This window comes from Eptatretus burgeri, chromosome 7 (genome assembly GCF_056783735.1).
Source record: "Eptatretus burgeri isolate ZD-2024b chromosome 7, Ebu_testis_v1, whole genome shotgun sequence".
Taxonomy (NCBI): Eukaryota; Metazoa; Chordata; class Myxini; order Myxiniformes; family Myxinidae; genus Eptatretus; species Eptatretus burgeri.
In genome coordinates this window covers 12,050,233-12,072,651 of record NC_140967.1, presented here as the reverse complement: position 1 = coordinate 12,072,651, position 22,419 = coordinate 12,050,233, and the positions used below count along the sequence as shown (strand labels likewise).

The 22,419-nt window shown below is 42.8% G+C and overlaps 1 protein-coding gene across 11 annotated transcripts in view; it reads left to right on the top strand.

Annotated features, from left to right (window-relative positions):
* Window positions 1-22,419, top strand: part of LOC147022681 (uncharacterized) — a 70,980-nt gene that overhangs the window by 2,875 nt on the left and 45,686 nt on the right. For 5 of the 11 annotated variants that reach the window (XR_015059849.1, XR_015059847.1, XR_015059848.1 and 2 more), the window contains one exon: window positions 15,690-15,811. The exons of 5 other annotated variants lie outside the window; for them this stretch is intronic. Coding sequence is in view for 2 of the 6 variants with exons in the window: in XM_085887451.1 (XP_085743577.1) it covers window positions 15,690-15,734 (45 nt within the window). In the remaining 4 variants the exon portion in view is untranslated. Of the gene's footprint in view, window positions 1-15,689; window positions 15,812-16,904; window positions 18,094-22,419 lie in introns of those variants that run through there. One more of the 11 variants, XM_085887452.1, reaches the window with a different exon arrangement.

Genomic DNA, 22,419 nt, shown 5'->3' with positions numbered 1-22,419 from the left:
TTTTAGATAATTCATTTTGCTATTGAAATACCGATGAACCCATTCCATTCAGTCAATTCCCGAGGAGAAGATAGATTTTTAATCCAACTACCCCCTAAAAATGGCTATTTTTTGGGCGTGGCTCCGCCCACAATGGGCGTAGCACGCCCTCATCCAGGAAAACACAACTAGACATTGATATCGAACACATAACCAAGTTTCATCAAGATCGGATCAAAGTCCACGGAGTTATGCTCTGGACAGACACACAGACTCACAGACAGAGAGACACACAGACATAACGAATATATTGGTCACTCTGGCTGGCGCTCATGAACAAATACATCAATTACTTCTGATGGATTCCTTGGATATCACAGATGTTGGACACACAAGCTGACGAGCAACCTACCTGAACATTTTGATGTTTGTCAAACATGTGATTGAGAAGGTTAATCAGAGATATAAAAACTCAAAAAAGTGTACACGGTATTTGCAATCTGAAGTTTCATTTAATAACAAGTTCATGGAATATTCAATGCTGTTTATAATTCTGTGGATTATGATGATATGAGCAAGAAAGAGATGTTTACCATAAGAAGAGACTAATGCAATCAGGTCTTTCGTTTTTTTACTAAATAATTTTGCTTTGTATGTTACAGTGAACTCTCAAATTACCTGCCAATTAAAACAAGGCTCCAGGTAAACCACACTCACGATTCTAATTCAAATAGGTCACTGGGCATTTCCTTTTAATTGGAGCTATCACGACTGTAAATCATATTCAAATTAAAACCTGCATCCATTGGCTCGTCCTACTTTTCTGTCCATTTTAATTGGCCACATTCAACTTTGAGCTTATGCTAACTTTCAATGATGATGGGCGTATGAACACGAAATTAAACATTCATTCAACAGATTTGTTTACCTCCAAAAAAAAAATGATGCCAATGGCATCCACGGAGCTTGAGAACGAGCCTTGATGAGGAATAGAGAGATGAATGGACATCTTCATGAGCTTCAACCAAGATGGAGATCTGGACCACACTTGATTACCGTCCATTGACCCAGATTCACTGTGAACGCTTTTCGATATTTTCAGCACATCCTGTTACTGTGGACTGCACACCTATGCAATCTATTTAAATAAATGGGAAAAACCTGGGTCAATGGGCAGGATATTTTGAGCATTTTACAATGGCAGTCTTTGATTATGTATGATATTTTGAGTAGTCTACGCTGCCAATTTGTTATTGCATGGAGAGAAGCGTTTATAGCTTGGTGGTTGCATGCAACATCTCCTCGGTGCTCAGTTTTTCAATGGCAATTAAAATCCGAGTGCCAAGCCTGGAGCGGTCAAGCCGGTAATTAAAATACGCTGAAGATGCTGTTCACCAAGATGACGAATGGCATCTTCAGTGAATGTTTATTATCAAGCTCATTAGAAATGATCTGCATGCACACAGTAGCATCACGTCATCATACAAGTGTTCATTTTGACCGACATGACAGGGTGCATGGAATGACCTCAATATGTGACCCCTTGTTGATGTGGCAACTGGTAAGTTACCATGCATTTGCTGCTATGATGCATCCAGTAAGGAAGTTCATCAATGGTTTTGCATTGTGTTCAATCACTTCGTCGGCTACCTGTACTCGGTGCATGCAAACCTTTGGGGCTCTCTGATCTATGTTTGGATCATTTGGATTCTTCCCCACAGCCTTTTAATGGAGGTTTACTTTGATGGTTACATTTTTGATATCAAACTCGTTGTTGGTGCTCGGATAGCTGGTAACATAAATGCATCATGGCTTCGTCCTGGTTTCCAATACAATATGTGGAGGGAAATGTATCTGGTTGAGTCACAAACATCTGCCATCATCCAGATATCCTGCACACAGGGTGATCATACATTTCTACAAATGAGATACTCGCAATAGTCAATGATGCGTACGTACGAGGGTGAGTCGAAAAGTATCCGCAATGATTTATTACCTCCGCCACCGAAGGTGGAAGGAGGTTATGTTTTCACCCCCTTTCTGTCGGTTTCTGTCGGTTTGTTTGTGTGCGGGATATCTCAAAAAGTTGTGCATGGATTAGGATTAAATTTTGTGGACAGGTTGGGTGTGTGACAATAACGAATTTATTCGATTTTGGTGAAGATCCGAATCCGGATCTGGATACGAGAGTTATTTAATTTTTAAAGTGATTCTTCACCATTGAGAGATGCGGCTAAAAACGATATATGGCACGATATTTAAATAATGTATTGGTCTCGAGATGATCCACTGGATCAGGCATTGCGTGGTGGAGGTATGCACTTTACCGAATGTCCATCTTGTTAAAAACTGTGTTGTGTTGACGACATTGCTTATTATCCCCACCAACCAACGAAGTTGGCGGGGGATATAGAAATGGGTTCCGTCCGTCCGTACGTCCGTCCGTCCGTCACATTTAGTTTCCGGAGCTTAACTACAAATCCCCTCAAGATATATTTACGCAATTTGGTACACATATCAAGCAAGTGGTGAACTGGTGCCTTTTGATATTTAGAGATTTCCCCCCAAAAAAATTCTGTCACTTTCCATGGAAACAAGTTGGGTATTAAGAAGTAATTGAAGTTGTTTCCAGAGCATAGTTGCAAAACTATGAAGTATTTTTTTATGAAATTTGGTACACACATCAAGAATAAATTGAACTGGTGCCTTTTGCTACTTGTCCTCATTTACTATGGCGGGGGATATCGAACACTTTGTCTTCAACGGATGCTAGTTGTACTTGCAGGTACAACCACGAACTGTCTGTGCCATTGTGAAGCAGTTTCAACCTTGAGCAGTCACTAGTTGTGCCGTAAGGGAGTTAACATGACCGCTCTGCTGTCCGTTTGCACCAAAGAAGAGCAGCTTGCAGTCATACGATTTTTTGTGAGCTGAAGGTGTACCAGGGGTAGAAAACCATCGCAGACTTTCAGCACAATATGGGAACAGTGCTTTATCACAGCGGAGTGTGTATGATTGTATTACCACGTTCAAAAACGATTGCACAAGTGTCACTGATGATGAACGATCTGGACCACCATTCACATCCACAATAGAAGAAAACATTGAACGAGTCCACGCCATGATTCTGGATAACCGACGGTCGACTATTGAAAAGTGGCACAACATCTGAACATCAGTCCTGGTTCTGCACATTAAATCATCAACAACCGACTTGGCTTTCATAAAGTTTCTGCAAGATGAGTTCCAAAACAACTCACAGAAGAGCACAAGTGCATCTATGACATTCTGCCAAAGCCTTTCAACTGCTTTCATCATGAAGGGAATGCTTTCTTGAGATGCATTTTTACTGGAGATAAGATGTGGATCCACCATTAATAGCCAGAGAGCAAACACCAGAGCATGGAGTGCAAACATCCGACATCACCAGTCAAAAAGAAGTTCAAAAGTCAACCATCGGCAGGAAAAGTGACGTTCACACTTTTCTGGGACTCAAGACCCAATTTTGGAACACCATCAAGAGAGGGGGGGAGGGGAGGGCACAACGTTAAATAATGCGTGTTATTGCGAAATGCTCCGGGACCAGTTGAAACCAACTACTCGATGGAAATGCTGAGGGCTACTGTCAAAAGGTAGCATGACAATGGGCATTGTTGCATGACAATGCCCGTCCACACTGCCGCCCATACTGTGGAAACTCTCCGGTAATTGAACTTTGAGGTGTTGGAGCATCCTCCATAAGTCCTGACCTGGTCCCTTCGGACTTTCACCTGTTTGGTCCACTCAAACACGTTTTAAGAGGCCGCCACTTTGCCAGTGACCAACAAGTGAAAGAAGCAGTGCATGTGTGGCTTGTCATTCAGCCAAAAACATTTTTTTTCTGAGGGCATACAGAAGCTTGTGAACAATGGACTGAGTGTGTTGAAAAGGAGAGGGACTATGTGGAAAAATTTTGCTCTTGTACAGGCTCAATTGTAGTTGTATTATTCAAATAATAATATATTGTGGCGACTTTTTGATTCACCCTTGTATATACTAGCGAGGTATGCTTACACATTGTAATATGCTTCCCCATCGTCTTGGGTCACTCACCTGCATTTGTTTTTTAAAATTTATTTCAATATTTTTTTCATTTATTTATATTTTCATTTACGGACACTTTCCAATGGTTCTGTGACTTTCCCTGGTGTATTGGCTTCAATGTCCATCAGCACGCCAAATTACCGTGCCTCCCCATTGTCTGTGGTCACTCACCTGCATTTGTATTTTTTTTTCTTTTTCATTTATTTATATTTTCATTTACGGACACTTTCCGATGGTTCTGTGACTTTTCCTAGTGTATTGGCTTCGATGTCCATCAGCACATGACATTTAATCTTTCTAAGTTACCAGGAAGGTACCGAACATTAATATCAGTGAGTCAGTGAGTGGTTAAAATGAGCTTCATTCATTAGATATTAAAAAAAACATCTTTTCAATTCAAAAATATAATTTTGAATAATTAACAAAATAAGTATTCGTTTTTTTTTTGGGAATCTTGTGGGTGTCTCATTCATACAACTTTTTCAACACCCATCGTAATTCATGGCAATGGAGTGTGTTCAGGAGGTACAATGAGTGCGATCTATGACTATTGTGTCAGTACCACTCGATGGAAGAATCGGCCATTTTGTTTCAACTGGATTTACAAGCACACCATGTGGAATGGAACATACCTACTATTCTGTTTGTGGGGGAGAAGGGGGATTAGATATCACCATAGAGCAGAGAGGAATGTATAGAGTAGCATGGTCTGTGTACAAGTAGTTAGCCATCTCGATGTATAAGTAGGGAAACGTTAGCTTAAGAATTGTCCTGTTTGAATGTGAACCATACAGGTGGTGGTGTGTGGTAATAGTTAATCGGGGATTATGGTGATGGAAATTGTGCATATAACCTCCGTGTCAACCTCTACTGGGGGGTGCTGGGAGACTCGGCACAAGAGCGAGGGGAGGAGCGTTCGTTGCCTCCTAAAGGGCGGAGCTACGAACATCTTCAGAGTTGGAGTGATAAATGCCTCCCGTTGCAGATAAAGGCAGAGCGTTGCCTGGGGAGAAGAAGGCGGAGCCTGATCGGGCAGTTGGAAGTCGGGGATGTAAGAGTAAGTCGGAGGAGAACATGGCTGGGAGTATTGTGTGCGAGTCTGAGTAGAACAGAGTTGGTCTGAGGGAGAATCATCTCTGAGGAGAGTTTTGTGGAGGTCATCCTGCCTGCCTGTTTTCGTCGCCCTGTGCCCGTTTTGTCTGTCTGCTGCTTCGTCTCCTCATCATCGTTCATAACCCGTTCAGCAACCTGCTTGTGTGTCTTTGTCTCCATCTCCTCATCGTCCTGCCCATCGCTTTCCTCATCCCCTTCATTGCCTGCTCATCCCCACTGCCACCAGAGCTGAATCCCTCGGGGTTTTTTTTTGTCCCTTTTCCCGATCAGAGACTGAGTCTGGTGTATGGCACCATCGTTTTTATTCTAATTGTACATAATTATTTATTGTCAATTTTGTGTTCCCATTTTTTTCTCCACCACGACCCACCATGGTATCCCTCCGCAATTACATAATCCCTGAGTTAGTGTTTCTGGTTCTGGAAACAAACCCGTTGTTTTTAAAAGCTGTAAGATTTTCATGTCTCTCCTCATGACCCAGGTGCGCACTGTTCACCATTCATTCGGAACGTCTCCTCAGGAGTTAAGCTGCTCGGGACATCGTGGAATTTTTACCTTTCCGCCGTGACGAGCTCAATGTTAGTTGAGCCGTCGATGCTACAATACTTTGGTCTCTTCAATCTCACCATCAAGCTCTGGAAGCTGATTCCCATTTACTTGGTGAATTGACTGTGAGTTTGTTTTGAGTGAGTCCCCAGTTATTCCAGATTCGGCTATGATCTGCATTTGGAGTTGTATCTCTACTTTTGTGCCGAAAGGCTCTCTCATTGATTGTGGAGTTTTGTTGTTGTTGTTGTTGTTGTTGTTGTTGTTGCTGCTCAACTAGATGCCCAGAACGTTTCCATTTCTCCAGGCAGTGGAGTGTCCTCATTCGTCTTGCTGAGCTCATTAGTTCTCGTATTCGATAGCTACTTTCACATGTTTCGAACCATCATAAGGAAACTCTTCAATAAATCTCCAAAGGTTTTCAGTGGTTTGGTTTCTCGGGTGATGCAGGGTTTAATGCAAAGCGCAAGTGGCATGATCTCTGGACAGACAACAACATTGCGAGCTAAAGTTTTCATTGAACATGTTACCCTGCACAGTGTTACAGTATATACTTCAATTTTAATAAAATAATGATTTCAAGATCGTTAAAAAAAAAACCTGGAAGTTTAGCACAATTGAATCAATCTTATACACCACCCTATATAACACGTCCAAGTACTGCAAAACTGGAGGTTCTTGTAAGAGTTTTAAGGAGGTGATTTGTGTTCTACAGTGTTGAAGTACCGTGTACAATTCAATTTAAATAATGAGTGGTCCGAGAGAAGAGCCTCCAGGTTTTGATCTGAAACAGTGGTCTGCACTCAACAGGATCCGTGCACTCCGTGCAAGGACACCACACCATCTCCACAAATGGAATTTCAAACACAGCCCAGCATATGACTGTGTTCACCCAAATCAGACTATTCATCACTTTGTGAATGAGTGTCACCTACAGAAACTTGATGAATCATTAAGGGCAATCCACCTAACAACAGAGAGTGCTGTGACTATGGCCAGTCTGTCCGAATTGGACTTCGATCTGTGAGCTGTAATTTGTCATATGCCAGAAAAGAAAGTGGTTTGGTCCAAAGTCATCTCAGGTATGCCACCACATCTCCAAGATAGGAATTCTGGCAATCATCCCGCTATGGTGTGGTGGTGTAGAGGCTTCTCAGCTGATTGTATTCCAAAAAGATAGTTCACTTCAACTAATTAACTCTCCGTTTTGCCAGACACGTGCATAAGTGGTTAAATGTAACACCATTCCGGAGTACCGTCGTTCCCCTGGTTGCAATAACCATTGGGGTGTAAATTTCAACATCTGTCACATGTGGATATATATGAGCAGAGAAATGAATGGTTTGCTACAATAAAGCGACAAAATTCGAGCCAACCACACATTTCCAAGTGTGCAGGAACCAGTTCAGCTCATATCTCGCCATGCCATCTCAGGGTTGGTAAATCCATGTGCACCCCACTCTCACCTCAAGCTAAGTACATTTTGGCCATCTTTTCTTGACATATTGTATCTGTATGATAACTATCCTTCCAGCTTACATCCTGACTCGCTCTTAATTATTACCGACGGTGAAGGAGGTTATGTTTTTTTCCCCTTGTTAATTGCCGGAATCCTTCGGATTTCGGCAATTATGTTGGTCGGTTGTGTGTGTCATTCTGTGTCTGTCTGTCTGGTTGTTTGTGTGTTTGTTTACCCTGTAGTAGCCACACCGTTTCAGCGATCATGACCAAACTGGGTCGAGATGTCGGCCATAGTCCAAATTAGACACTTGTCATTTTTAGCGAATATAGGTCAAAGGTCAAGGTCACCGAAAAACCGAAATTCTTTTGTTCGCAATAACGTCCGCTAAAATGGTCGTATCGACTTCAAACCAAATCCAAAATCTGCATCTTCCAATTCTGCATCCAACCATATGTCTCATTGGGGTATCACACCAACACCCTTCTTAGCAGTCGGGGGTCGAATGTCAGGGGGGGTTGGGTCAAAACTTTCAAATTGCGATAAAAACGCCATTTCAAGTCCGATTGACTTCCAAGTTACGATCATGACCAAACTAAGTGCTATAACTCATGAAACCATAGCACTATCTACTTATAAGAACCAAATTGATTTCCAGGTTTTTGTTTTTTCACATGTTTCGGCACATGGAGGGAAAGGAGGGAAACCACGGGGTAACATCCCTGGGTCAGATTGCGGGAGAGTGTGTCAGAGTGGTGCTGAGGTATCGTCCACCAGACGGTGGTCTCCTTGGGTTAACCTGAGGCGGTCCCTTCGGGTGGGTGCCTGGAATGTCCTATCCCTAAAGGCCCGGTCACACCTTGACGTTTTAGCCAACGTATGCCGATTTTTGAATTTTTTTTCTAAAACGCTGGCACACGTTGAATACGTTATGGGTAAGTTTTGATAACATTGAGAGCACGCTGAAAAACACTGCCATACGTCGTTGTAAGTTGGCTTTAAACGTTGTACTTTTTGGTTGTCCTCAAATTTTTTCATGCTTGAAATTTCACGACGTATGCCGGCGTATGACTCACACGTTCCGCTACGCTGGCCACAAGTTGTATGCACGGTCTGCGATCGTTGACAGACGTCAACACATGCTACTGGTAAGTTAATCAGAAGTTGAGACACGCCGAGGTAATGTTTAGTGTAGCCGAAACTTATTTCTAACCTATGATTAACGTGTTGTTGGCACGTTACGCGATCGTTGCCACACATCGACAGACGTTACTTTTAAGTTACTCATAGGCTGAAAGACGTCGGTATCATGGATCGTCCTTGCGTCAGCGTCCACGGCCACGGCCAGGACACTTATTTGCAGCATTCTTCAAACTTTTCTTCGGCATGACGAGGATGTTCACACTTCGATGTCCAGCTTGGCTATGATTCCAATTGTCCATCGGCAGCGTCTATTTAAAATAGTCGAGTTTAAGCGTTTTAACACGTTCAGAAGAAACGTTTCAAATTTCAAAACCCCAGCGTCAAAAAACAAAGGCGAGTGACAGCAATTAAAATCGTTCATTGTAAACAATGAAAATAGCTGAGTGGTACCGTTTAAAAGTCGTTGAGTGTAAAAAAAACCGAATTGTTGAGCGCAAGCGTCTACTTTCAATAGTGGAGATGCAGCCATTTAAATCGTTGAGTTTATCATTTAAATCGTTAAATCGTTAAACGCAAGGATGATCCATCATAACCCACACCCTCCCCCTCACACTCACCTACTACTGCCAACATGAACAAACTACTACTAATACTGATACTAATACTAACACTGATACTGTTACTGCTGACATGGACATCGACTCAAAAAGGACTCGAAAACACTGTTGGGTCCCCCTTTTATGAACACCATTTTTATATACCAATTCCCAAAACCGCTGGGAACACGTCTTTATATGGCAGTTGTAAGTTAGAAACACGTTAATTTTTTTTTTTGTCGACCGGAAGACGTCATTGGAATACGTCTACATACGTCGATGTGTGTTGGGACTACGTAAAGAATTGGTTCAAAGCACGTCAAACATAAGTTAGAAATAAGTTTCACGTAAAAAATACATTACCGCGACGTGTTTCGACTTATGAGTAGCTTATAAGTAGCCTTTGTGGACGTGTGTAAGCGTCCACATATCGTGTGTACAACTTATCCCCATCGCATGCGGAACGTGTGTCATACGCCGAGTACGTCGTAAAATTTTGAACATGTTTAAAATTTCTTGACGTACTCTACTTACTACGACGTATGATAGCGTACTTTAGCGTTCTACTCACGTATACCAAACTTACTCGTACCGTATTTGACGTGCCCCAACGTTTTAGACACATTTTTCTTCGGTCGGCATACGCTGGCAAGATCGCCAAGGTGTGACCGCGATGTTGACACTTCCATTTCTACGGCAGTTATGATTCGAATCGTTGTGCGTCAGCCTTTTAATAGGCTACGTCACGACATCGTCGGCGATGCGTGCAACGCGCTATGCCTGAGTTAGACTATCGTTGGGCATAGGTTGTGTAGGCCGACAACAGGTTCAACATTCGTTGGTATAAGTTATCTATAACACAACGAAACGTTGTGTGTCCGTTACCAATGCGTTATACATAAGACCAAGTCGCTATGAATATGTCCGAATCTTTAAAAAAAAACATCAAAAGTTCAACGTAAGCCAGCGTTTTACATACATTTTAATACGTTGCCATCGCTGGCTAAAACGTCAAGGTGTGACCGGGCCTTAAGAGAGGATGATCACCTGTCTCTGTTATCATCTGAGCTCAAGCGTTTGGACATCGGGATTGCAGCTCTCTCTGAGGTTTGGAGACCGGATTGCGGCGAGATAATGGTGGGTGGTTACATTTACTATTGGTCTGGTCGCTCTGATGGTTACCATACCCAAGGAGTTGCTGTAGCTGTGTCCAATAAGCTGACCCCAATGATAATTGAGGTAACACCGGTCAACGAGCGTATTATGAGATTAAGGATTCGTCACTCCTTGGGTGTCATTTCCCTGCTCTCTGTTTATGCTCCGACTGAGGCGAGTGATCTCACCGTGAAGGATGCATTCTACGCCGCGCTCGAGTCTGTGGTTGATCAGTGCCCCAGACGAGATACACTTCCAGTCTTGGGGGATTTCAATGCATCGACTGGAACTGATAGGGATGGTTATGAGGTGTGTGTTGGTCCCCATGGGTCAGGAACTATGAACCAGAATAGTATTAAGTTCCTTGACTTTTCAAGAGTCATGGACTTAGGGTGGCTGGTTCATGGTTTCAGCGCCCACAAGCTCATCGCTGGACTTGGTATTCCAACACTGGCGGTGTGGCAAAGGAGATTGACCATGTCCTCATTGATGGTCGTAGGAGGATGATCCAGAACTGCAGGGTCTACTGGAGTGCTCAGTTCCTCAATACTGACCACAGGCTTGTTGTAGCAACTCTAAAGCTGCACCTTAAATCCTGGAGAATGGTGCCATCCCAGCCTAGGCTGGATGTTCGCAAGCTCAGGGATGAGAGAGTAGCTGAGGAGTTTGAGAACAGGCTGAGTGGACACTTGGGGGGTCTGGGTGCTTTTTGGGGGGTCCTGAAGAGTTGTGGAGTGCGTTTAAGACCACCGTCCTTGATGTTGCTGGTGGATGTCTTGGAACTTTCGATTCAGTGAATCGGGATGTCCTCTGGAGGATTCTTGGTCTTCGTGGGGTGCCACCAAAACTGATCGATCTGATGTCTGAACTCTACTCTGGTACTGAGATTGCTGTGAAGTGTGGTGGTACCATCTCTGACTTATTTCCAGTTGTTACTGGAGTTTGTTAGGGGTGTATACTGTCCCCCACACTTTTCACCACTTGTATGGACTGGATTTTAGGGAGGATGTCGGAGAGATCAAGCTGCAGTGCATCGTTTGGGAATGTCAAGATCTCAGACCTTGATTTTGCAGATGATGCAGTCATCTTTGCAGAGACTTCAGATATCCTTTTGGGGCCCCTCGAGGTGCTGAATGAGGAGTCGGAGCTGCTGGGATTACGGGTTTCTTGGGTCAAAACTAAGATCCAGGCTTTCAGTGACATCTTGGATGCTGCTTTCCTGTCTGTGTCTGTTTGTGGTGAGGATGTTGAGGTCGTGGAGAGATTCACTTACCTTGGCAGTGATATTCATGTCTCTGCTGGCTGTGAGTCAGAGGTCAATAGACGTCTGGGTCGGGCCTGGGGAGTCATGGATTCACTGGATCATGGGGTGTGGCGCTGCCGGTACCTGTGTGGGAGGACGAAAGTCCGAGTCTTCAGGTCCTTGGAACTTCCAGTCTTGCTCTATGGATGCGAGACTTGGACTCTGACCAACGATCTGAGACGGAGACTTAATTCCTTTGGTACCAGGTCTCTTCGGAGAATCCTTGGCTATCGCTGGTCGGATTTTGTGTCCAACGAGCGGTTGCTGAGAGAGACTCAGATGAGATTTGTTACCTGCATAGTCCATGAGCATCAGTTGCGGCTGTATGGACATGTGGCTCGTTTTCCTGACGCTGATCCTGCTCACCAGATTCTCTCAGCGGGGGAGTCTCATGAGTGGAGGAGGCCAGTGGGCCGACCACGTGCCTCGTGGTTGCAGCAGGTTGACCATCATCTCAAGGAGATGGGGATGGGCCTGGCATCTTTCTGGGGGATGGCCAGACGGATGCCCCTGGAGTACCTGCGGAAAGTGGACTCAGCGACGCGCTGTTCTGGCACATGCTCACATACCTGACCTGACCTGTTTTTTCAGAGATCATGGAGATATGACAAAGTTATTCCGGCAATTCTTTGCTCAACGAACAATTTCATTTGTTTGTTTGTGTGCAGGATATCTCAAAAGGTTGTGGACAGATTCGGATGAAATTTTGTGGAAAGGTTGGGTGTTTGACAATGATGAGCTGATTAGATTTTGGTAAAGATCCGGATCCGGATCCGACTACTAGAATTTTTTTTAATGATTCTTCACCATTGAGAGATCGGGCCAAAAATGATAGAAAGCACTATATCTCAAAAAGTTGTGGACGGATTCGGATGAAACTTGGTGGACATGTTGGGTGTTTGAGAGGGAAGAATTTATTCGATTTTGGTGAAGATCCACGTCTGGATCCGGATGTGAGAATTATTTAATTACCTCTGCCACAGAATGTGAAGGAGGTTAAGTTTTCACCCCTTTCTTGTCTGTTTGTCTGTTTATCTGTATACAGGATATCGCAAAAAGATGTGGACGGATCCGGATGAAATTTTGTCGACATGTTCGGTGTATGACAATAATGAACTGATTAGATTTTGGTGAAGATCCGGATCCGGATCCGAGCACGAGAATTTTTTTAGTGATTCTTCACCATTGAGAGATTGGGGCAAAAACGATATCTAGCATGATATTTCAAAAAGTTGGGGATGGATTTGGACGAAATTTTGTGGACCATTTCGTTCTGTGACAAGGACGAATTGATTCGATTTTGATGAAGATCCGAATCCGGATCTGGAAACGAGAATTGTTCAAAAAATTTTAAGTGATTCTTCACCATTGAGAGATAGGGCCAAAAACGATATATCGCATGATATCTCAAAAATGTATTGCCAAGGTATGTTCTTGTGGATCGGGCATTACATAGCGGAGGTATGCATTCCATCAAGTGTCCTTATAGTTTTTAAAGTGATTCTTCACCATTGAGAGATTGGGTCAAAAACTAAATATAGCACGATGTTTGAATAATGTATGGCCGGATATGTTCTTGTGGATCAGGCATTGAGTGGTGGAGATATGCACTCTCCCGAGTGCCCTTCTAATATTTTTCATATATTTTTTGCCATTTCCCACTTGCTTGGTTGCCCTCTTTTCAGTCCGTAACTTCTTCCTTCTCCACTGCCACTCACTGCTACTCCAACTCACTAACATGGGAAAAAGTCAGACCTCCTCCCACTGCCCTATCAACCCAATTCTCCATTCTCTAAGTTCCCTTTCCCATTCTTTCCCTCTTTCTTTCTTTCCTCCTTTCTGTTTTATTACTCTTCCTCACTAATTTACCTGGCCTTCCTTTTCTGTCCCAATCTCTCTTCTTCCTTTTCTTTTCTTGAATATAATTTTTCAATCTAGCAACACAACCGCTCCTTAAGTGATCTTAAGCTGGTCCGTAAGGGATTGAGAAGGAAGAGGAGTATATGGGGCATAATAAAGAAGCCACAGTGGTTAAAATTGAGCCTTTTTGAGTATATACATAAATGGCTCCTTTCTGGATGGTCAATCAGAGTTTGTACATGGCACTATATATATATATATATATATATATATATATATATATATATATATATATATATATATATATATATATATATATATATATATATATCGTCCACAGGAGGGTTCACATGTAATCCTGATTCTGGTCTCCAGTTGGTTCACTGCTACTGGATGTTGTTTGTGATTGGGCATACCAGGATGTAAAGTTAACTATTAACTTTTATTATTTTCAATGATATGGGAAAGGTTCATCAGAATGTCCTGATAGATGTACTCATTCTGGGGAAGAAATGAAAAAATACAAAATGACGAAGAAAAACAAACAAGCTGGAGACATCCTTTGCTTGTTTGCTGTTCACAGCATGAGGACTTTCAGTGATGTGATTGTGATTCCCGGGTTATTAATGGAATAAGGAGGTTTGTTTGTTGTGAAATCGAGCGTCAGGCTCGGATGCCTAAATGAATTGTCAAGTTGATCAGTTCAAACAGGCGAGCTGTGAGAACAAAGGTGATTAAAAAGGAACCATTGATGTTCCCCGAGCCAAGAAAACGCGGTGGAGGAAGCATTTCAATTGGTAATGAGCTGGCACGCTGTGTAGCCTGCCTGCACTACAAACAGATTCAATCAAGATTGCCACAAGGAACCCACTTGGTAGTCAACACCGCTTTGCACCTAGTCTAAATGACATCATTTCTGGCGTTTTCTAAACGTTTTTTTTTGTTTGTTTTGAAATTTTCCGGCTAAAACACGACCTGAAATTATATCGCAATATTTGGTGACAGGAGGGGGATAAAATAATCTAAGCGCTGAGTTAAATTTCACTTTCTAAACTGGTATCCATTTGTAGTTAAAAGGCAATATTGCAGATTGACAGGGTTATCGCTTGAAGAAGTAATACTTTGTTTAACCAAGTGACATGATCCACTTTTCAAATGCAAAAAAACCCAGACATAATGGATGATCATGACATGCTGTGTCTGAAGAAGTAAAAGCAATCGGTATGCGCTGCAACAAGCATCTAAATCGGGGTAGTCGGACTCTTGTTTCGTGTAACCGAAAATGTCATGTGTTTACAGTGGAAGTAATTCCACACAAATGGCTCTGTTGCCTTGAGATCAATGTCATGTCTTGGTCTATACGATTTATTATCAGGAGTGATGTGAAGAATTTTTAAAGCTTATACGACAAAATTTAATGCAACACTTTTGAGATGGTCCAAGATCCAAACAATCGCATCTGCTAATCAAACTGCACACTTACATCTATCTCTACCTTAATCTAAAATACTACATTTGAAGAGGGGAACTAATGGAAACCACTTGAATTAGCATGATGATAAGTTGGAATCTGTTCACCACTAAGGTTCCTTCGCATCATTCCCAGAACCTCTCCGAATAGCGGGTGCACAACCTCATGCAGATATGTCCGAATTTCACTCAATCGGGCATTACAGTGTAACTTTATAACTGTTCTCTCCCTGTTGATTGGATAGTTTAATTAATCTTTAGGGGTAATCTTGCATTCCTGCATATGCATTACAATTACCGGTTATTTAATTGTCAATATGGTTATCATTGCGCTCCACAACGAAGGTGGAAGGAGGTTATGTTTTCATCCCTGTGTGTTTGTTACTTGTGAAAATCGAAAATTTTTCAAGTATGTTGGTCAGTCGATTTTGTTATTCTGTCTGTCCGTCTGTCCGTCTGTCTGTCTGTCTGTCTGTCGCCTGCAGGTCACAATTTCAAACAGATCTTCACGTAACTTCACCACATGGTAGAATTTGTCATTCGCAAGAAGCCTATTGTTTTTGAGGTCAAAAGGTCAACAAATTTGTCATGTTTCTAAAATCCTCAATTTTCATCCGATTGACTTGAAATTTGAAGAGGATTTATATTTCAGGCCACTGAATTCAACTAGCCAATTATTTTTGAAATCAACAAAGAACAAAAGGTCAACAATGGGCGGAATTTCTAAAATTGTCAATTTTCATCCGATTCACTTGAAATTTGAAGAGGAGATGCATATTTGGTCATTGACTTCAACCACCAATTATTTTTAGGTCAAATTTGTGTTTTTGATTTTGTAAGTATCGTGCTCTGCATGACGTCTTCTTGTTTGTTTGTTTGTTTGTTTGTTACTTGCAAAATCGAAGATTTTTCAAGTATTTTGGTTGGTAAATTTTGTTTTTCTGTCTGTTTGTCGATTTGTATGTCTGATTATCGCCTGCAGGTCACAATTTTATACCGATCTTCACGAAGCTTCACCACATGGTAGAGTTTGTCAGAAAGAAGAAGCCTATTGTTTTTGAGATGAAAAGGTCAACACAAGCCAAAGGTCAACCAACACCTTAGGTGAGATTTCTAAAATCCTCAATTTTCATCCTATTGACTTGAAATTTGAAGAGAAGTTATATTTCGGGTCACTGAATTCAACAATCCAATTATTTTGAAGGTCAACATCGACCAAAAGGTCAACATAGACCCAAGGTCAACATTGGAGGTGGTATTTCTGAAATCCTCAATTTTCATCCAATTTACTTGAAATTTGAAGAGGATATATATTTCAGGACAAATAATTCAACCATCAATTATTTTGGAGGTCCACATAGGCCAAAAGGTTAACATTGGCCGGATTTCTAAAATTGTCAATTTTCATCCGATTCACTTGAAATTTGAAGAGGAGTTGCATATTTGGTCATTGAATTCAACCACCAACTATTTTTGAGGTCAAATTAGTTTTATGGATTTTGCAAGTGTTGTGCTCTGCAAGACGTCTTCTTGTTTGTTTGTCTGTCTGTCTTTGTGTGCAGGATATCTCAAAAATTTGTAAACAGATCCAGATGATCTAACAAAGTGGTGGGCAGGTTGGGTGTGCAACAAGGACGGACTGATTAAATGTTGGTGAAGATCCAGATCCGGTTCCGACTACTAGAAATTTTCAAGTGATTCATCACCATTTCGAGATTGGGCCAAAAACTATATTTAGCACGATATCTTAAAAAGTTGTGTTCGGATTCAGACAAAACTTGGTGGACATGTTGGATGTGTGACGAGGAAGAATTTTTTTCAAGTTTGGTGAAGATCCAAATCCATATCCGGATCCCATAATTTTTTTTAGTGATTATTCACCATTGACAGATCGGGCTAAACCGACATATATATATATATATATATATATATATATATATATATATATATATATATATATATATATATATATATATATATATATATATATATATATATATATATATATATATATATATATATATATATATATATATATATATATATATATATATATATATATATATACTGCATATAGCATAATATTTCAAAAATGCATGGACCTGATATGTTCTTGTGGATCAGGCATTGTGTGGCGGATGTATGTGTGCAACCGAGTGCCCTTCTTTTTTGTAAAAGGAATAACCCATGTGTGCAGTGGAACATTGCAGTTTTTAAGATCAGAACACCTGTCCTGAGGAAGCGAGGATGAAGCTAAACTCCCCCAGAAAAAGGGGAAAAGTCAACAATAGGGGAAAAGGCTGAAAATCACCCAAAATGAACTTTTTGCATCACACAAACAGCAGAACCAGAATGTACTGCCACCACCCATCATGCGGATGATGGCGAACTTGTTGCTGGAGCTGATGAGTCATCTCTGCATCATGAGGCGTTTAAGATGTATACAATCCATGGCAGCACCGCACCGATAACTACTGATCTTCATCTGAATGGCAAGCAAGTGTCAATGGAAGTGGACACAGGGGCGAGTCAGACAATTATAAGCCAGGAGACATTTGACAAACTGTGAGGCTGTGAAGCCCAAATTGAGTCCAGTAAAGGCCAATCTTCATACCTACAACAAGGAAATCGTTCTGGTGATAGACAGCACAGATGTCAGTGTGTCTTATGATGGTGTGATTTATGAACTGCCTATGTGGGTTATACCAGATAATGGCCCTACATTACTCGGTCAGAACTGGCTTGAGAGCATAAAGCTGAACTGGCATGAGATCAAAAAGCTGTCTTCAGTGGAGGCTTCTAGTTGTGCTCAAGTCATTGATAAGTTTCCAACTCTGTTTGAGCCAGGAATTGGTTCCTTCATGGGGATGAAAGGTAAGGTTCATCTGGACTCGGAAACAAAGCCCATCTCCTGTAAAGCTAAGTTTGTTCACTACTTGATGAGGGAAAAGATCGAGTGTGAACTTGAGAGACTCCAGAATGAGGGGGTCATCTCTCCTGTTGAATTCATTGAATGGGCTAGTCAAATTGTTCCTGTCCTGAAAGGTGATGGAGCAGTGAGGATCTTTGGGGACTACAAAGTGACCATAAATCACCACACCATGCAGGATCAGTATCCACTGCCCAAAGTGGAGAACCTGTTTTCGACATTCGCTGGTGGAAACTCATTCACCAAGTTGGATCTGACATCTGCCTACATGCCAAGAGCTGGATGATGAGTCAAGGAAACTCACATGCATCAACACTCACAAGGGGCTGTTCATCTACAATCGCTGTCCTTTTGGAATACGTTCAGCAGCTGCCATCTTTCAGAGAAACATGGAGAGTCTATTGAAATCTGTGCCAAAGACTGTCGTGTTCCAGTATGACATCCTGATCACGAGCTGCAACACTGCACAACACATGAGTAACCAAGCAGAAGTCCTGTGTCGTTTGGACAAAGTAGGACTCGGACTGAAACGTGAGAAATGTGTGTTTATGGCGCCCGAAGTTGTATTCCTAGGCAGAAGAGTCACTGCCGCTGGGATCATGCCATGTGATTCCAAAGTCGAAGCAATCAAGGATGCACCCAAACCAGAAAATGTGTCACAATTGCGTTCCTTTTTGGGTTTTCTCAACCATTTTGGCAGTTTCTTGCCGTGGGTGAGCACAGTGAAAGAACCCCTACATCAGTTACTTCGGAAAGGGAAAACTTGGGTTTGCGGCAAGGCCCAGGATGATGCCTTTAAGGAAGCTAAAGGTCTATTGTGTTCTAGCAAGTTGCTTGTTCATTATGATCCATGTAAGCATCTTGTATTGTCATGTGAAGCCAGTGCCTACGGGGTAGGCTGTGTGTTACATCAAGCCAATGAGTCGGGCAGGTTACAACCTGTTGCGTATGCTTCCAGAAGCTTGACAAAAGCTGAAAGAGCCCATGGTATGGTTGATAAAGAAACATTAGGCTGTGTGTTTGGGATAACCAAGATGCATCAGTATTTGTTTGGTCGTAAATTTGAGCTTGAAACTGATCACAAACCGCTCACCTTCTTGTTTTCCGAGAACAAGGGAATCAACACCAATGCGTCATCACGTGTTCAGCGGTGGGCCTTGACGCTGTCTGGTTACAATTGTACCATTCGTTACAGGACTGGCACTGGGAATTGTGCTGATGCATTGAGTCGACTGTCGGTACCTATCACTGATTGTAACAATACCCCTCAACTTGCTGACATTGTATTAGCTCTGAATACGTTTGAGAGTGACAATTCTCCAGTCACTGCTGCTCAAGGGAGATTGTGGTCTAACAGAGATCCTGTGTTTTTTGTCGTTGAGCATTGTGTTATGACTGGCGATTGATCTGGTATACCAGACTCTGAGGAGTACAAACCATATTTACGTAGTCAAGATGAGTATGCCTTGTGTTGGCTTAATGGTTGGGGTGGTAGTTTGGGATCCTATGATCCTGAGTTCAAATCCCACTCAGCTGTTGAAGTAATACCAGGTGGGGTTGACTCTGCCTGTCATCCTTCAGAGGTCGGCAAAATGAGTGAGTTTTCTGGTATCCTGTGTCGGAGTGGCGACGTATCCAGGAGTGTGCCCAACAGCCAAGGATACTGCTGAGGCAGCACCAACGCTCTGCACAGAGTATGGTCCCAATGGATGGATGGATGGATGAATGGAGATGAGTTATCTGTCCAGTCAGAATTCTTACTTTGGAGCCGACGTGTCATCATGCCAAAGCAGGGAAGAGAGAAGTTGGTTTCTGAACTACATAGTACCCACCCTGGTATTGTTACGCAAGGTCTCATGTTTGGTGGCTTGGTATTGATTCCGAACTTGAACCTTGTGGTCATTGTTGTGATGCGTGAATGCAGCTCAGCAAGTCACCAGCAGAATCACTGCTGAGTCTTTGGTCGTGGCCTTCCAAACCTTGGTCCAGGATTCATGTTGACTTTGCAGGTCCGTTCTTTGGAAAAATGTTCCTTGTTGTCATTGATACATTTTCCAAGTGGATTGAGTGCTCTATCATGTCTACCAGAATTTCTGCCACCACCATTGAGAATTTACGTGTCATGTTCGGTACTCACGGTCTACCTGATGTGTTGGTAAGCGATAATGGTTCATGTTTTACATGTCAGGAATTTCAAGAATTCACGAGTTTGAATGGCATCAAACATGTCCGTTCTGCTCCATTTAAACCCGCTTCTAATGGTCAGGCAGAGCGTGCTGTACAGATTATCAAGCAAGGGTTAAGGCGTGTTACTCAAGGTTTGCTTCAAACGCGTTTGTCACGCATGTTGCTAGGTTCCAGATCCAGACTACATACCGTCACTGGAGTGCCTCCAGTCGACTTGCTTATGAAGCGAGAACTCAAAACCAGACTTTCTCTTGTTCATTCTGACATCAGTGAAACTGTTGATAACAAGCATCAGGGTCAGAAATACGATCATGATCGCACGGCTGCATTGCGTGACTTTGCTGTAAACGATGCTGTTTATGTACTGAACCACGGCCTTGGAGTGAAATGGCTGCCAGGTGTTGTTATTAGCAAGGAAGGAACTCGTGTTTTTTGTCTCAAGCTGAAAGATGGGCATGCAGTTCGGAAAGATGTGGATCAGACCAAGCTGTGTTATATTGAGTTGGAGGATGATGCGAAACCTGCGATTCATCCAGTTATTGTTCTGTTGTCTGAGAATGCAACTGTTGTTTCTGAGCCTGCATCTAAAGTTGTCAGCAATGCGTCTCCACCCGAAGTTTCTGTACCTGTATCCGCTGCCAATCTGGTGTGTTGGTCCATGTCACCTAAATCTGTGCCTGTCACAACTTCTTTGCGTAGGTCCTCCCGTGTATCTAAGCATACAGACCGGTTGGATTTGTAATTTAAGGGGGAGATATTGTGATGTTTTGCTCTCCCTTGGGTTTTACGTGAGTGTCCTGAGCGCATATGCGACACACAGGATGAGAAATTTTGCTGAGTGTCATGAATAAAGCTGACGTGAAGTTGAATGCATCGTGGGCGATCTGATTATTTTATTTATACTTCACGACATCACAGTTACCATTATTCTAATCACATGAAAATGATTTGAAATTTATCTACAGGAGTGGACAGTGGGAATCACGTTATTCTTTTTTTTTCTTCTTCTTCTTCTTCTTCTTCTTCTTCTTCTTCTCCTTCTCCTCCTTCTCCTTCTCCTTCTTCTCCTTCTCCTTCTCCTTCTCCTTCTCCTTCTCCTTCTCCTTCTCCTTCTCCTTCTCCTTCTCCTCCTTCTCCTTCTCCTTCTCCTTCTTCCCCCCGTTAGGGGTCGCCACAGCGGATCAACCATCTCCATTTCGCTCTATCCTCCACATCTTCCATTGACACTCCAACCACACGCATGTCCGCCCTCACCGCATCCATGAACCTCTTCTTTGGCCTTCCTCTTCTCCTCCTGCCTAGCGGCTCCATCTTCAACATCCTTCTCCCGATATACTCCGCTTCCCTCCTGTGCACATGTCCAAACCATCTTAATCTCGCCTCTCTCACTTTGTCTCCAAACCGTCCTACCTGCGCTGTCACTCTAATATACTCAGTCCTTATCCTGTCCAATTTTGTTACTCCCAACGAGAATCGCAGCATCTTTAACTCTGCCACCTCCAGCTCCGCTTCCTGTCTTTTTGTCAGTGCTACCGCCTCCAAACCATACAACATAGCTGGTCTCACTCCCGTCTTATATACTTTCCCCTTAACTCTTGCAGCTACCCTTCTGTCACAAATCACTCCTGCAACTCTTCTCCACCCACTCCATCCTGCCTGCACACTCTCCGTTACTTTGGACAGTTGATCCCATGTATTTAAACCCATCCACCTTCCCCACCTCAACTCCTTGCAACTACACAATACCACCACCCTCCCTCTCATTTACGCACATGTACTCCGTCTTACTCCTACTGACTATCATTCCCCTTTTCTCCAGTGCATACCTCCACCTCTCGAGGCTCGCCTCAGCCTGCTCCCTAGTCTCCCTACAGATCATGATGTCATCCGCGAACATCATAGTCTATGGAGACTCCAGTCTGATCTCGTCCGTCAACCTGTCCATCACCATTGCAAACAGGAAAGGGCTCAGAGTCGATCCTTGGTGCAATCCCACTTTTACCTTAAACCGGTCCGTCATTCCTACCGCACACCTCACCGCTGTCACACTGTCCTCATACATATCCTGCACGATCCTCACATACTTCTCCACCACTCCCGACTTCCTCATACAATGCCACAACTCTTCTCTTGGCACCCTATCATAAGCTTTCTCTTAATCCACAAACACACAATGTAACTCCTTCTGGCCTTCCCTATACTTCTCCATCAACATTCTCAAAGCAAACATCGCATCAGTGGTGCTCTTTCCTGGCATAAACCCATATTGCTGCTCACAGATCGTCACCTCTCCTCTCAACCGAGCTTCCACGACTCTTTCCCACAACTTCATGGTGTGGCTTAACAACTTTATCCCTCAGTAATTTCCACAGCTCTGCACATCACCCTTATTCTTGAAAATCGGAACCAGCACACTTAATCTACACTCCTCAGGTATCCTCTCACTTTCCAAGATTTAATTAAACAATCTGGTTAACAACCCCACTGCCATCTCTCCGAAGCACTTCCATGCCTCCACTGGTATACCATCTGGGCCAACCGCCTTTCCACTTTTCATCTTCTTCATAGCAGTCCTCACTTCATCCTTACTGATCCA